Raw genomic sequence first — 15,855 nt, 5'->3', positions numbered from 1 at the left:
CTCAGATTCTTTCATTAGTAAGTACCAAATACCCACAAAACCCATAAAAACAAGATCGATCCATGGTGTCACCGGGCACCAACTCTCCATCAATAGTTCTGCGAGCATGCAGGTATCTATTGGTACACACAATCTGGGTGTGGTCGAAGCTTCAGTGGCCGACACTGCAGACTATGACCTCATCCTGGGGTTCACTGAGCTACGGAGGCTCAAACCTACCATACAATGGGATACGGGCCAGCTGGAGTTCAAGACTCAGGAGCAGGACTGACCCCCTAGGAGACCCCCTGAAGCAGCAAGAGCAGGGGACCTAACCATGAGGAGACCAACCCTTCATGGTAACGAGTTTGTCTCAGCAGAGCGCATACTACGAGCAGCTCTGGAAGATGGACCCATAGGGTTCATGCTGTTAGAGGAGCCACCATCATCACTCCCAGCCTTTGGTTTTGTACCTACAGGCGCAGACAAAGGAGTCGAGATGGAGGTGGAGGTAGATAAGGTGGTGACGGCTGCAGACATACCAAAGCCATACCAACACCTGCGAGATGTGTTTGATGAGGTGGAAGCAGACAAGCTGCCCCATCATACCGAGCATGATCTCCACCTCGAGTTGATAGAAGGAGGGAAGCCACCTCAAGGGCCCCTATACCTTAAGGGACCCAAGGAGATGTCCGAGTTGAGGAGATACTTGGATGAGAACCTCGAGAAGGGGTTCATAAGACCATCGAAGAGCCCAGCACGATCACCAGTGCTCTTCGTACCAAAGAAGGATGGAGGTCTCAGACTCTGTGTGGACTACAGAGGTCTCAACGAGATCACTGTCAAGAACAGGGCACCATTGCCCCTCATCGAGGAGCAGCTGTTCTTACTCAGGAAGGCAAGGATCTATACCAAGCTAGACCTTAGAGCAGCATACAACCTCATCCGGATTGCTAAAGGAGATGAATGGAAGACAGCTTTTGGCACTCAGTTGGGACTCTATGAGTACCTAGTGATGCCCTTTGGCCTAGCCAATGCTCCGGCTCACTTCCAGTCATTCATCAATGACATCTTCCGAGACATCATTGGAGTATATGTAGTGGTATACTTAGATGACTTCCTGATCTTCAGTGACACTGAAGAGGTACATGTGAAGCATGTCACCGAGGTCCTCACTCGCTTAAGGAGCAACAGGCTCTTTGCTAAGCTGTCGAAGTGTGAGTTCCACACCAAGACAGTCGAGTTCCTGGGGTACATCATCAAGCCAACGGGCATAGAGATGGACCCAGAAAAGGTGCGCACTGTCAAGGAGTGGCCAATGCCAGAGTCAATCCATGACATCCAGAGGTTCCTGGGTTTTGCCAACTTCTATCGAAGGTTCATAGCCCACTTTGCTCGCATAGCCAAGCCCTTGACAGCACTGGTAAAGCCTATAGAACGGTTCAAGAAGCTCGAGCTACCAGAGGAGGCCCAACAGGCCTTCCACAAGCTCATCCAGGCCTTCACATCAGCAGGAGTGCTTCAGCACTTCGACTACCACCTTCCAACAAGGTTGGAGACTGATGCAAGTGACTTTGCTATAGCAGGAGTGCTCAAGCAGGAGCATGAAGGACGATGGCATCCAGTGGCCTTCTACTCTAGGAAGATGTCTTCTGCCGAGAAGAACTATGAGATCCATGATAAGGAGCTCCTAGCTGTGGTCGCCTGCCTCACTCAGTGGCGACACATGCTAGCTGGACTACCGAACCAACTGGTCATCCTCACTGACCATGAAGCCCTCAAGTACTTCAAGTCACAGAGACGCATCACAGGACGACAAGCTCGATGGGCAATACTACTAGCAGACTTCGACTTCATATTGCAGTATCGACCAGGAGACAAAGGTGGTGAGCCCGATGCTCTCACCAGAAGGACAGACATGCAACCAGCCGGTGAAGAGCAGGATCACAATGTAAGGCAACTACTGCCTCCTCGAGTGTTCAAGGAGACAGCAGACCATGACTCGCTCCTAGTGGCCCCCATGATCTCGATGGAGTCCATAGCATCAAAAGGTCTCAAAGACCTGGTCAAGATCTTCCAGCCTTTAGACCAAGAGCTACAGGAGATACATAGGAAGAAGCCTTTCGAACTCAAGGATGACCTATGGTACAGTGGAGGAAGGTTGGTTATCCCCAAGGTGATCATGCCAGGGAGGACCAACAACCGACACTCAAGGAGTGCCAAAGAGGTAGATGGACAGTCTCTCTCTGTAGAGCATCTGCGATTCATGGTGATGACCCAATGTCATGATGGTATCACTGCTGGACACGTAGGAAGAGATGCTACCATCAAGGCAGCTCAACGACATTACTGGTGGCCAAACATGACAGCTTGGATTGCAGACTATGTAGCAAGTTGTCCTGTATGTGCTAGGTACAAAGCTCCTCGTCATCGTCCATATGGTTTGCTACAGCCACTAGCAACCCCAGACAGGCCCTGGGGCTCCATATCCCTCGACTTCATTGAAGGACTACCACCATCAAAGAAGTATGACTCCAAGGCCTATGACTCTATCCTAGTCATCGTCGACAGGTTAACCAAGTTTGCCATACTAGCTCCAACCCATAAGACAGTCACGGCCAAACAGACTGCAGTATTGCTATATGGACACATGGTTAGACTCTTCGGATATCCAGATCACATGGTCTCGGACCGAGGCAGGCAGTTCATATCAGGAGCATGGAAGGCATTTGCAGAGCAAATGGGTGTGAAGCACTCACTTAGCACGGCTTACCATCCTCAAACTGATGGTCAGACAGAGAGAGTCAATCAGGTCATAGAACAATATCTCAGGATGTACTGCAACTATGAGCAGAATGACTGGGCCAACCTGCTGGACACTGCGGCCTTTGTATACAACAACACGGTCCACAACAGCATTGGTGTCTCACCATTCTTTGCATGCTATGGATGGAACCCCAAAGCTCATCCTGACATCCCTCAACGACTAGGAGTCAATGATCCAGGTCGCTTCGAGTACCTCATGGATGGAAAGGAGCGTTGCAAGTACCTCCAGGAGCAGATCAGAGAGGCACAACGTAGATCAGTAAACCAGTATAACAGGAAGCACAAGGACATCGAGTTTAAGGTGGGTGATATGGTCTATATCAACCATCGAAACTGGAAGACACGGAGACCCACACCCAAGTTAGATACCCAGTTTGCAGGGCCCTACCCAGTTCAGGAATGGGTAGGACGCCGAGCTTATCGAATCACATTGCCAGCAAACCTTAGGGTGCATGATGTGTTCCATGTCTCCATGCTCGAGCCAGCAAGAACAAGTTCTCTTCCTCAACGTGCTGAACAGCCCACCATACCATCACTTCCAGATGAGGACCTCGACTTCGAAGTCGAAGCACTCATCGACAAGCATTCACACAATGGGACTACAGAGTACAAGGTGTTGTGGAGAGGGTACTCAGAGGAAGCTGCTTCATGGGAACCAGTAGAGAACCTCAACTGTCCCGACCTCATCCAGGAGTATGAGGTGTCGGAGGGGGGATGAGTGAGTAGACAAAGTAGAGAAAGGAGGAGAGAACAGGAGGAGTAGAGAGAGGAAGAGGAAGGAGGATGATGTTGAGAGAAGGAGGAAGGATGATGTTGGCGATGTTGTCGAGGAGGAGGAGGAGGAGTCAGCATGAACCAGACCAGAGCATGCCTCGACGGAGCTCGGCTCTTAAGAGGGGGGTAGTGTCATGGGCCTGGATGCTCAAGAAGCAGGAGGGTCATGGGTTCATATGGAAGGAGCACAGGTATCGAAGACCTAGTCGACACCAGTAGAGAGCATGGTCGTAGTGCAGTCTCCATGGAGACCATGGACTCCTATGGACTCACATGCAAAGGAGGGCCAAGCACAAGCCACGAAGAGGACCAAGCTCAAGGAGCATGCAGATGGTTACCATTCAGGGGCTCGAGAGACAAGAGCCAAAGGAACTGTCACTGAGCAAAGGAGGAGGAGCAGTGTCGAAGGAGTCGACACCAGGTCATGAGGAGGAGGAGCAGTGTCGACAAGAGGCACAGGGGTGCTAAGCAGGAGAGGCCCCTGAGCAATACTCGATGAAGAAGGTACTCTCTGGAGAGAGAGCAGGAGCAGCATCGCTGGCAATGCTGTGAAGAGGTATATAACCATGCTTTCTCATCATCATAGGTCGAGTGGATCCCCATCCACTCTACTCACCATAACTAGTTATCACTTCAGCATAAGTATACATTAGTTTCAGTCAGCATAGCAGCAATCTATCAAGGTTGCTCCTCATCGTAGTGTGTGTGTTGTATCACCACTACCTGACGTCCGAAGGCGCCTATAGCAGGTTAGCGGTCCGGATATAGATAGAACCGAAGGCAGTAGTCCACTGCAGTCCGGGGATCACTTCAAGCATCAAGTCAACACACTGGACACTCGTGTTGACGCCACCAACCTTATCACCAACACCATCAACCTCATTATCATTAACACTCACACCAGACCTTGGTGTCATCATAACATTGATATCGATCGTGCCGAGCTACCCCTGAACGGAGTGTCCACAGAGGTCAGCCGAAACCTACGATAGTGTATACAACGAACGCCACCTGCTGTCACTGCACAACTTGATAGTCACCGATACCGAGACAATAGCTGTCACACAGTTTGATAGTCACCGAGTATCTCGACGGACCGACCTGGGTTTCAGGCGCGAGACCCCTGACAAGGGGGTGGCGATGGGCTTTGACTGGTTAAGCTCTGCCATGATGCTGGTGTCCTCCTCATGGTCCAGGGGGTAAGGGTCCGTCCTAGTCCTGCTGTAGGGGTCCACCTTAGTCTTGATGTATCTTGGCCCAGTAGGTGAAGCATACTTCTCATAGTTGATGTCCTCTTGCTCATCCAGGTTGAATGAGACTGATCGTCTTGGTCGTGGAGCCAGAGTAGGAGTATGTGGGTCTCCTATCATAGACTCATCTCCTCCTCCTGCTTGGTCTTCTGAGTGAGAGAGGTCCATTGTCTCCTCCCTGCTCAGTTGAGCTCGTTGTAATCGTTCCTCTTGATGACCCTGTCTGGTAAGCTCTAGCTGTGCTTCCAATAGAGTGAGTAGTCTATCGAGCTTATTGTTGAGGTCTGGGTCCGTCATGGTGATCGTGAGGAGCTGCTTGAACCATCCACTCTAATGTCAGGGATCTCGCGCCTGAAACCCAGGTCGGTCTGTTGAGATACTTGGTGACTATCAAACTGTGCGACAGCTATTGTCTCAGTATCGGTGACTATCAAGTTGCACAGTGACAGCAGGTGGTGTTTGTTGTATATACTATCATAGGTTTCGGCTGACCTCTGTGGACACTCCATTCAGGGGTAGCTCGGCACGATCAATATCGATGGTATGATGACACCAAGGTCTGGTGTGAGTGTTGATGATGATGAGGTTGATGGTGTTGGTGATGAGATTGGTGATGTCAGTGATAATGAGGTTGATGGTGTTGGTGATGAGGTTGGTGGCATCAACACGAGTGTCCAGTGTGTTGACTTGATGCTTGAAGTGATCCCCGGACCGCAGTGGACTACTGCCTTCGGTTCTATCTATATCCGGACTGCTAACCTGCTATGGGCACCTTCGGATGTCAGGTAGTGGTGATACAACACACACACTACGATGAGGAGCAACCTTGATAGATTGCTGCTATGCTGACTGAAACTAATGTATACTTATGCTGAAGTGATAACTAGTTATATGGTGAGTAGAGTGGATGAGGATCCACTTGACCTATGATGATGAGAAAGCATGGTTATATACCTCTACTCAGCATCGCCAGCGATGCTGCTCCTGCTCTCTCTCTCCAGAGAGTACCTTCTTCATCGAGTACTGCTCAGGGGCCTCTCCTGCTTGGCACCCCTGTGCCTCTTGAGCTGTGTCGACTCCTTCGACACTGCTCCTCCTCCTCATGACCTGATGTCAACTCCTTTGACACTGCTCCTCCTCCTCATGACCTGATGTCGACTCCTTCGACACTGCTCCTCCTCCTCATGACCTGGTGTCGACTCCTTCGACACTGCTCCTCCTCCTTTGATCAGTGACAGTTCCTTTGGCTCTTGTCTCTCAAGCCCCTGAGTGGTAGCCATCTGCATGCTCCTTGAGCTTGGTCCTCTTCGTGGCTGTGCCTGCTCCTTGAGCTTGGTCCTCCTCGTGGCTGTGCTTGGCCCTCCTGCTTCTTGAGCATCCAGGCCCATGACAACGCCTTGGTAGAGACCTCTACCACAGTGTTCGACAAAGAGGGTACTCTCTGGAGAGAGAGCTGGAGCAGAGTCACAGGCAACACTGCAAAGATGTATATAACCATACCTTCTTGTCATAAGTGGTCAAGTGGATCCCCATCCACTCTACACCATACATTACTAGTTATCACTTCAGCATAAGTATACTTAGTAGTTTCCATCAGCAAGTTGCAATCACAATTGATTGCTTCCATTGTAGCACATGTGTTGTATCACTGCTCACTGACAATCCAAAGGCAGTTCATAGTAACCTGCGGTCCGTATAACGATTGACATCGAGTGTCGTAAGAGAAACCATGAGGACAAGAGGAGGAGGAGCAGTGCTAGAGGAGGAGGAACAGTGTTGAAGAGGCATGCCAGAGTGAAGGCAGTGTCGCAGGCGACATTGCGCAAATGGTATATAACCTCACTCCTTGTCATAGTTGTTGAGTGGATCGCTATCCACTCTACACCATATCATACTAGCTATAACTTTCACATAAGTATATTTAGTAGTTTGTCAACAGTAGCAATCATAAGACATTGCTCCTATTGTAGTGCATGTGTTGTATCACTGCTTATTGACATTGATTGACATTCCAAAGGCAGTTCATACTGTGTGTCATGGGCCTGGATGCTCAAGAAGCAGGAGGGTCATGGGTTCATATGGAAGGAGCACAGGTATCGAAGACCTAGTCGACACCAGTAGAGAGCATGGTCGTAGTGCAGTCTCCATGGAGACCATGGACTCCTATGGACTCACATGCAAAGGAGGGCCAAGCACAGCCACGAGGAGGACCAAGCTCAAGGAGCAGGCACAGCCACGAGGAGGACCAAGCTCAAGGAGCAGGCACAGCCACGAAGAGGACCAAGCTCAAGGAGCATGCAGATGGTTACCACTCAGGGGCTCGAGAGACAAGAGCCAAAGGAACTGTCACTGATCAAAGGAGGAGGAGCAGTGTCGAAGGAGTCGACACCAGGTCATGAGGAGGAGGAGCAGTGTCGAAGGAGTCGACACAGCTCAAGAGGCACAGGGGTGCCAAGCAGGAGAGGCCCCTGAGCAGTACTCGATGAAGAAGGTACTCTCTGGAGAGAGAGCAGGAGCAGCATCGCTGGCGATGCTGAGAAGAGGTATATAACCATGCTTTCTCATCAATAGGTCGAGTGGATCCTCATCCACTCTACTCACCATACAACTAGTCAATACTTTAGAAACACAAGTACTCATTAGTTACAGTCAGCATAGCAGCAATCTATCAAGGTTGCTCCTCATCGTAGTGTGTGTGTTGTATCACCACTACCTGACGTCCGAAGGCGCCCATAGCAGGTTAGCGGTCCGGATATAGATAGAACCGAAGGCAGTAGTCCACTGCGGTCCGGGGATCACTTCAAAGCATCAAGTCAACACACTGGACACTCGTGTTGACGCCACCAACCTTATCACCAACACCATCAACCTCATTATCATCGACATCACCAATCTCATCACCAACACCATCAACCTCATCATCATCAACACCCACACCAGACCTTGGTGTCATCATAACATTGATATTGATCGTGCCGAGCTACCCCTGAACGGAGTGTCCACAGAGGTCAGCCGAAACCTACGATAGTATATACAACAAACGCCACCTGCTGTCACTGCACAACTTGATAGTCACCGAGTATCTCGAGACAATAGCTGTCGCACAGTTTGATAGTCACCGAGTATCTCGACAGACCGACCTGGGTTTCAGGCGCGAGACCCCTGACACTGTGGTCCAGCTCTCTCAATTATTAGAACTGAAGGCAGTCATCCACTGTGGTCCTGGGATCATTTCAAGCACTCAGTCGACACATTGGACACTCGTGTTGGTGCCAACAACATCAAACACACCAGACCATTAAGGGATTTGTTTGTTGATGTTCAGCAGGACATTTTTGGTGAAGACTGCTGCCTCAGTGGCAAATGGCCAGAATGTCTGTGGTAGGTTGTGTGTCTGCAGCATTGTCATGATCATGTTCTTGATGGTCCTGATGGTTTGTTTGGCCTTTCCATTCTGCTCACTGTTGTATGCTGATGTCTTTTGTCATTGGAATCTGGCATTGTTTTGCCATGCAGCTGCTGCTGCAGAGGCCCATTCTCTGCTGTTATCCAACCAGAGTGTCTTCAGTTTGTTGCCAGTCTGAGTCTTGGCATAGTTCACCCACTCTTTTAGTATGTGTAGGGTGTCTGATTTTGCTTGCATTGGTTTGATGTATGTGAGACTCAATGCATTGTCCACTACTACCAGTAGGCAAGAGAATTCTGTCTTTGTTGAGAAATGAGTGGCCAAGTCAACATGCAGTAGTTTGAGGGGTGACTTGGCATGTTCCCCACTACCTCATTTCATTCTAGCTTTTGTTGATTTGCTTGCTATACAATCTTGGCATTCACAAGGCTTGATCTGGATCTTGTAGATCCTCTTGATGGTTTGAGTCTTGTCTCACCTGGGATGACCACATTGTTTGTGAAAGAAGTTGCTGCTGAACTTACATGCCTTTGGCTCCACTTCGGGGTTGAATCGACTTGGTAGGTCAGCAATCCCGAGTCGCATGCTTCAACTATCAAAGATTTTATTAGGCTCAATTAGTTGAAGTCCTTCGTCAGTACGTTGAAGTCATTCGTCAGTGCGTTGGAGTCAGTCGTCAGTGGTTGGAGTTGAGGCGTCTAGTTGATGATGATGGTAGGAGAGAGAGAGAGCGAGAGAGCTAGGAGTCTATATATACAAAAGAAGAGCGGCAGAGAGCCGCATTGACTGCGGAGCATAACAAAGCATTTGCCTTGAGTAGGTTGTGACACATGTGGTCCGTGCTAAGATGTTCAGGCCTTTTACTTGGCCGTAAGCACTACCTTCACTGTCTCCACGCTTTGTGCGGCTTTATCTACTTCAACTCCCCCCCTCAACAGCATATGTACCCTGTTCATTATGCTGTTGCTTCAAGGTGTGACCTCCGTTCTTCAACACTGTCGCATAGCTCGGGGACCCCGTTCCGTACACTGCTGCCGGTATTTGCAGGTGTAGCCCAGATCTTGCTTGCTGCATTGCCTGCCTCCCAATGGGCTTCGTGAGTACGTCTGCCAAGTTTCTTGTGGTGTCTACGTACTTGATCTGCACCCTTCCCTCTTGTACATTGTTACGGACGAAGTGATACTTGGTGTCGATGTGCTTAAGCTTCCAGTGCTGTGCTGGGTCCTTACTAACCTGTATGCAACCAGTGTTGTCCGAGTAGACTGTCGGTGTGCCTGTGGCAATGCCAATTGAGCGTAGCAGCTGCTTGAGGAAGAGCACCTCACGTGTTGCTTCCGTGGCTGCAATGAACTCTGCCTCGACAGCAGACAATGACACGCATTTTTGTGTCGCTGACTTCCAGGCTACTGGGTTCCTGTACACTAATGCCACTGACCCCGATGTGCTTCTTCTCTGTATGGTGGCATCGCTTGCCCAGTTTGCATCGCTGTGTGCAACCAGTGGCTCTTGCAACTCACTTGCCCTATAAACCAATCCAACCTGCCTTGTGCTTTCGAGGTAGCGTAAGACCCTTTGTGCTGCCTGATAATGCTCCTGCGATGGTTCATGCATGTGCCTAGCGAGAACACCCATGGTGAGACTAAGGTCGGGCTGGGTGCTGTTGGCAACCCAGAGCAGCTTGCCAACAATCACCAGATACTCCTTCTGTTGTGCTGCGCTTGCGACAAGGGTTCCCTCCGGTATGCTCTGCATTGGAACCATGGTCGGCTTTGTGCGTTTGTCCAGGTGCTTTGCCAGCACTTGGTCGATGTACCCTGACTGACCAATCGTCATGGTGCGCATCGCACGGTCTCGACTGATTTTGATGCCCAAGAAGTGAGAGACCTCACCACTATCTTCCATCTTCCATCTCTGACCAATCTGCTTCTTAACCTTTAGGACCGTTTCCAGCTGTGGTGCTATGACTAATGTATCATCGACGTAGATGACCACAATGGCCATATCTTCACCCTGTCCCTTGGTGTAGATGCAGGGAGCGCACTCTACCTGGAAGAACCCCATGCATCGCAAAGACCTGTCGAACTCCTGATTCCATTCTCGCCCAGACTGCTTTAGGCCATATAGGCCCTTGACTACCTTGTACACCTTGCCGGGTGCTACTCCTGATCCTTCTGGCAGCTTCATGTAGATTGCTTCCTTTAACGTGGAGTTCAAGTAAGCCATAGTGATGTCCAGAGCATGTACCTCCCAGTTGTTCTGCACTGCTAGTGCTAAGATGGCTCTGATCGCTCCAAGGGGTGCTACTGGAGAGAAGGTTTCTTGGTAGTCGATCCCCTCTCTCTGTGTGAAGCCCCTTGCAACCAGTCACACTTTGTGCTTAACAGGTACACCATCAGCGTCAAGCTTCAGCCAAAGCACAACCTTAGAGTCCACAAGTGGTACTCCTGGTGGTTGGTGCACCACCTCCCAAGTCCCCATTGCCTCAAGTCCTTCTAGCTCCTTTCGTATTGCCTCCTTCCAGAGCTGGGCATCCTCACCATTCATTGCTTCCCCAAGCATTGGGTCCAGGTTCAGTATTGCTGTGTTGGTGGCACCCACTGTGCTGTCTACGGCTGGTAGGAGATCCTCCACTGCGGCCTCTGATCTGGTCTCCTCCTCTACTATGGCTGGCGTGACACCCTCCTCCTCGACCTCCACAGTCACCACGGGCCTGACTGCCTCTTGTTGGCGATCACTCCATCCTTTGTCCTCATGGAACGTTGCTGAGTTGCTCCATTGAATTGACGCAGGCTGGTCCGGGTTGCAAAACTTCCATGCTTTGTGTTCATCGTCATACCCAATCATGATGGCTGGCTTTGCTCTAGCTCCATGCTTGCCTTGCTGGTCCTTCTGTTGAACATGAACCCATGCCAAGCATCCGAAGACTCGCAGTTGCTGGGCCAGCTTGTGCGCAGTGGTTCCATAAAAGGCCTCGTGGGGAATGGTTTTGGTGGCTGACGGGGTAAGGTTCATCACGTGTGCTGCTGCTGTGATTGTGTACGGCCACAACTCTCTGGGGCAAGCTCAACCAATCAGCATCGAGCGCATCTTTTCTTGGACCGATCTGATTGCTCTCTCCGCCCGTCCATTTTGGACACTGATCCCTGGGACGCTCTTTTGCCACTTAAAACCCTCTTGAGTTTGCCAGTCTTCGGCTGCTATGCTGCACCATTCTCCTCCATTGTCGCTGCGGAGTGTTTTGAGTTTCCTGTCCGTTGCCTGTTCCATCCTGGCTATCCACCTTCTCAGCGCCGTGAGTGTGGCACTCTTTGTGCAGAGTGGTTCCACGTAGATCAGAGAGGAGAAGTTGTCCACAGCAACTAGTGCGTAGTGGTAGTTGGCATGTCCTTTGAAATCTGTCATCAGGTCTACATGTACCAGCTCTAATGGTGCCTCCATTCTTTCCGACTCTGATTGGCTCATCTGTGCTCAAGTCTGTTTTCCTTGACTGCACACGTTGCAGTGCTTCGACTCATGTTCCATTTCCTCGTCGGTACCTAGGTAATGGGCCTGGATTTGTCTCGTTTTGTCTCGTCCTGGGTGTCCGAACCTCTCATGCCATAGGTAGCTGTCTCGATGCTTCGTGTCCTTATTGCCCTCCGGGGCATTATCTAGTTTTCCTGTGTTCTGGTTGTCCTCTGGGACGCCATCTCGTGTTTCCTCCAGTTCCAAAGCCAGTGCTTGTCCTCGCACTTTGAAGTGGCCCTGTCTTCTGTCCCTTTTGAATTGTACTTGGGTACCATCGTTCTGCTTTATGGTAGTTCCAAACTCATCAAAGATTACTCGTGCACCATTCTCGATCAAGCCTTGTACGGACAATAAGTTAGCATTCAGTTTTGGTACATAAAGCACATCCAATAGTTGGATGGTGGCCTCACCGACCCGAAGGGAGGCATCTCCTATAGCCTTCACCTGAAGCTTTTCGTCCCCTGCCGTACTGATTTGGCCAACCTTGTTCGTTGAGGTGAGCAGCATTCTCTCATCATTTACCATATGATGGGTTGCACCTGAATCGATGATCCAGGTGTCACATGCTGATTGCTCGCCCCTGTCGACTGCTAGAAAGGTGCACCTGAGTTCCTAGTGGTTCACCTCTTGTGTCATACGAGCGACAGGTTCGCTTGTGCCTCGTGCGTTTGTGCAATTTCGAGCAATGTGATTTGGTCCTCCACAAGCGTAGCACTTTGGAGGGGCCAAGGGATTGCAAGGATCGCGCCTCCCCCTGGGTCCTTGCTCCGCCTGGTTGGCACTCCCCTGTTCCGCATTTGTGGCAACCCTTGCTGCTCCTCTAATACGACCAGTGATCTCACCATCCTGCTGTTTCTTGGCCAGTGCATGGTAGGCTTCGTCATACTTGCAGTCTGGTCTGGCCATTTTCAGTGCATCGACAGTGTTGGCATAGAACCAATCTTGAGCCGTGCAGTGATAGAGAGTTGATTTCTTGAGGTCCTCGTCGAAACGCTTTCCGAGGCGTGCCGCATCGTTCCAGATCGAATCAAGTTCCTTGCCTAGTCTGACAACGTCTCGATTGTGCAAGCACACTGTGTGGATATGATCCTGCAGTCCTGCTCACTTTACAGCGTCGTTTAGTGTTAGTGCCTTCTTGAGTTTGGCATAGAGTGTGCTACCAAGTTGAACTTCTTCATCCACCCCTCTGACGGTGTAGGTGTCGATGCGGCTATCCGGGCTGTTATCGCAGCAGGCATGGATGAGGCTCACGAGTGCCTTGTCTAGGTCTTCATCGTATTCCTCGCTCCCGGGTACAACGGTACCATACAGGATTTCCTTCGCATTGTGCACTCTCTGGAGGCAGTCGATAAAGGTGGGTTCCCAGGTGTGCCAATTGCTATCGCTGAGCTTCTTGATGTGAGCAATGGAGCTCGATACGTCCTTGGGGATCTTTTCGGTCTCCCCGCATGGAGCTTGGTTGCTAATGTTGACCAGACCCATGGCCTGTACTATTGCTTCCTCTGCCAATAGTGCCGGGTTCGCCAGCTGGAGGATCCTGACTACCTGCATGAGCCATCCTTCCTCCTGTCCATTGCTTGTGGTCGTTTGATCATCATCGCCCCTTCCCGTCTGTCCAGCTCTTGTCGATGGCAGCATTGCGTTGAGTGTCAGACTCTTAATCAGTTGAAGTCCTTCGTCAGTACGTTGAAGTCATTCGTCAGTGCGTTGGAGTCAGTCGTCAGTGGTTGGAGTTGAGGCGTCTAGTTGATGATGATGGTAGGAGAGAGAGAGAGCGAGAGAGCTAGGAGTCTATATATACAAAAGAAGAGCGGCGGAGAGCCGCATTGACTGCGGAGCATAACAAAGCATTTGCCTTGAGTAGGTTGTGACACATGTGGTCCGTGCTAAGATGTTCAGGCCTTTTACTCGGCCGTAAGCACTACCTTCACTGTCTCCACGCTTTGTGCGGCTTTATCTACTTCAACTCAATTTTATAGGGCACTCAGGAAGAACTAGATAAACTAGTTAATATTGGACCTATAACAACTCTGCTTTCTGACAGCGTTAGTGCTATTCGAAAAGCATTTCAAGCTTATTGTAGGGGTTGGACATAGCAAACTTGAATCTAATAAACGTGTGGGCGGTGTTTACGTATTAGACGCGCACGCCTTCATGACTGATCACGTGATGCAAGCTTCAACAAGCTGCAAAGTAGAAGAGTCCGTCTAGAGAGGGAGCATACAAGCACACTGCTCAGCTGTCTCAAAAGCTATACAATGTGGACATTGACCATTGCAGAAGCTTTCTAAAAGTACAGTGTGGATGATCGGAAGTTCCGACAGGATGAGTGATGCCCGTTAAGTAGCACGATTCGAGCCGATTTCAGGCAGCAAGCTTGACAGCAAAAGCTTGATTTGGTCCAGCCTCGTTGTAGTTCTGTTTGGTGATGAAGGCCTTAGCCTGCGGATCGCCAAAGATGAGCTTGGCATAGATCGTGCCTCCGAGGAACGAAGCGAGGTCGGTGCGCTCCTTAAACTCTGAAAAGTAGTCGGGCACACGCAATGCACGCACGTTGCGCGCTTGCAGGGGGTTGGGCTCAGCAAGCACTTGAGCTGCTTCAGTCTGTTCCGTAGCGACAAACTCTGACAGAGCCGAGATGGCCTCGATCTGAATCGTCTTGATCTTGGCAGGCTGGCCAGTGAAGATAAGATTCTCCCACAATTGAGGTCGACGGTCGGCATCCTCAATGCGTGAGATAGCGCTGGCAATGGCCAGCGGAAGTGGTACGGCTTGACTCCAGTCAGGTGTTGCAGTTGCGATCGGAAAGTTGTCATGACTTGCTGGAGACTGAGCCGCATCGCTGTTAGTACCAGCGCCATTGGTCTCTGCCACGAACGGACCAGCTCCGAACGGCTCGTCTCCCAAGTGCAAGTCGGAAGCACCGGCGACATCCTTGAGCAATTCGGGTCGGAAGAGCGGTTCAAGGAAACGGAAGCGTTCTGGACCGACTTTGAGCTTGAGACCGCGGAAGGTCACCAGTGTCGCTTTCTCGTCCGTAGATCCGCCTGCCTGACCGTCTTCGCCTGTGATGGAAGCGAGGATGGCCTCATCGATCTCCTCTCCTTGGTTGGCCTCCATCGCTCGACGTCTCTCTTCCTCCTCCTCGTCGTGCTTCTTGGTCCCTTCTACAAGCACAGCCGCGATGTCAAAGTTGCCCTCGTCATCTTCGCCATCCGCAGCCGAGACCAGACCTCCGGCACCTTTCTTCACGGCATCTTCGTCGAGCACCAGTCCCTCCTCCACAAGCTGCTTAGCGAGAGAAAACATAGCCTTCCTTAACGCTGTCTCTTGGTCCTGGCGCGAGGACGCCTTGCGGGTATATCGGAGTAGCGTCTGGATGGCCTTGACAAGGCTCTGGTCGCGGCGCAGGAGGTGAGCTAGGTAGAGAATGCAGTGACGAGCCCCAACATCTGTTTTAACATTGGCATTGGACTGGACGAGGCATTCGATGACCGGTGTCACGTCGCACCCCTCGTATCCAAGGTCAACAACACATCCGTTCATGGTACCAACACCGTAGCATGATAGCAACGGCTTTTCCGCAATCGTGATTGCGGCAGAGTTGAAGTGTTCGAAGAAGATTTGTGTGAGGTAGGCATGCGTTGCTCGAGATATCGGAAGCGGAAGGCTGATCAGAACGTTCGAGTCGTTGTGCGATCGTCGGATGGGTAGTAGATGGAAAAGCACATAGTTCCAGAGCGCAATCATCTGCTGCCAGTCACGGACATATCCTTTCCGCATCGGCCAGAAGACGGCGACGTCATCTCCTCTTCGTTCCGCTTCATCGAGCGCAGATCCAACAAGGTACTGAGTATAGTCCGGAGGTGAAGAGGCCGAGGAGCCGGATGCTGTGGGTCTTGGAAGACCAACGCGTGCTGTCAGTGAGATGGATGGACGTTTGAGAATCTCGTGGATACCATAGCCGGCTGTAATGGTGTGCGAGCCAGTGACGACAATCACCGTCCTCGCTTCTCGAGCCGTCATCGTTGTCCGACCAGCAAAGTGCCTCGGATGTTAGTATAGAGAAGAACTGTGGATGTGGAGAGCTAGTGAATTGAGAGTGTCTGTGCT

At 50.8% G+C, this 15,855-nt stretch overlaps 3 protein-coding genes across 3 annotated transcripts; 1 reads left to right on the top strand and 2 right to left on the bottom strand.

Moving 5' to 3' along the window:
- Positions 1–316: 316 nt before the first annotated feature.
- UHO2_05930 (uncharacterized protein) lies at positions 317–3,523 on the top strand (the record flags this gene model as incomplete). Its single annotated transcript, XM_041557644.1, has 1 exon — positions 317–3,523. The coding sequence occupies one exon, from the start codon at positions 317–319 to the stop codon at positions 3,521–3,523; it is 3,207 nt and encodes a 1,068-aa protein (XP_041413578.1).
- Positions 3,524–9,153: 5,630 nt separating this feature from the next.
- UHO2_05929 (uncharacterized protein) lies at positions 9,154–13,380 on the bottom strand (the record flags this gene model as incomplete). Its single annotated transcript, XM_041557643.1, has 6 exons — positions 9,154–10,516; positions 10,604–11,287; positions 11,399–11,684; positions 11,772–12,281; positions 12,381–12,787; positions 12,848–13,380. 6 exons carry the CDS (start codon positions 13,378–13,380, stop codon positions 9,154–9,156), a joined length of 3,783 nt encoding a protein of 1,260 aa, XP_041413577.1.
- Positions 13,381–14,106: 726 nt separating this feature from the next.
- Positions 14,107–15,768, bottom strand: UHO2_05928 (uncharacterized protein; the record flags this gene model as incomplete). The annotated part of the gene is made up of 1 exon (XM_041557642.1): positions 14,107–15,768. The coding sequence occupies one exon, from the start codon at positions 15,766–15,768 to the stop codon at positions 14,107–14,109; it is 1,662 nt and encodes a 553-aa protein (XP_041413576.1).
- Positions 15,769–15,855: the final 87 nt, after the last annotated feature.

The sequence above is a fragment of the Ustilago hordei genome, assembly GCF_900519145.1.
Source record: "Ustilago hordei strain Uho2 genome assembly, contig: UHO2_contig_16, whole genome shotgun sequence".
Classification (NCBI taxonomy): Eukaryota; Fungi; Basidiomycota; class Ustilaginomycetes; order Ustilaginales; family Ustilaginaceae; genus Ustilago; species Ustilago hordei.
Note: the sequence above shows the minus strand (reverse complement) of the source record. Positions and strands in the feature narration are given on the sequence as shown.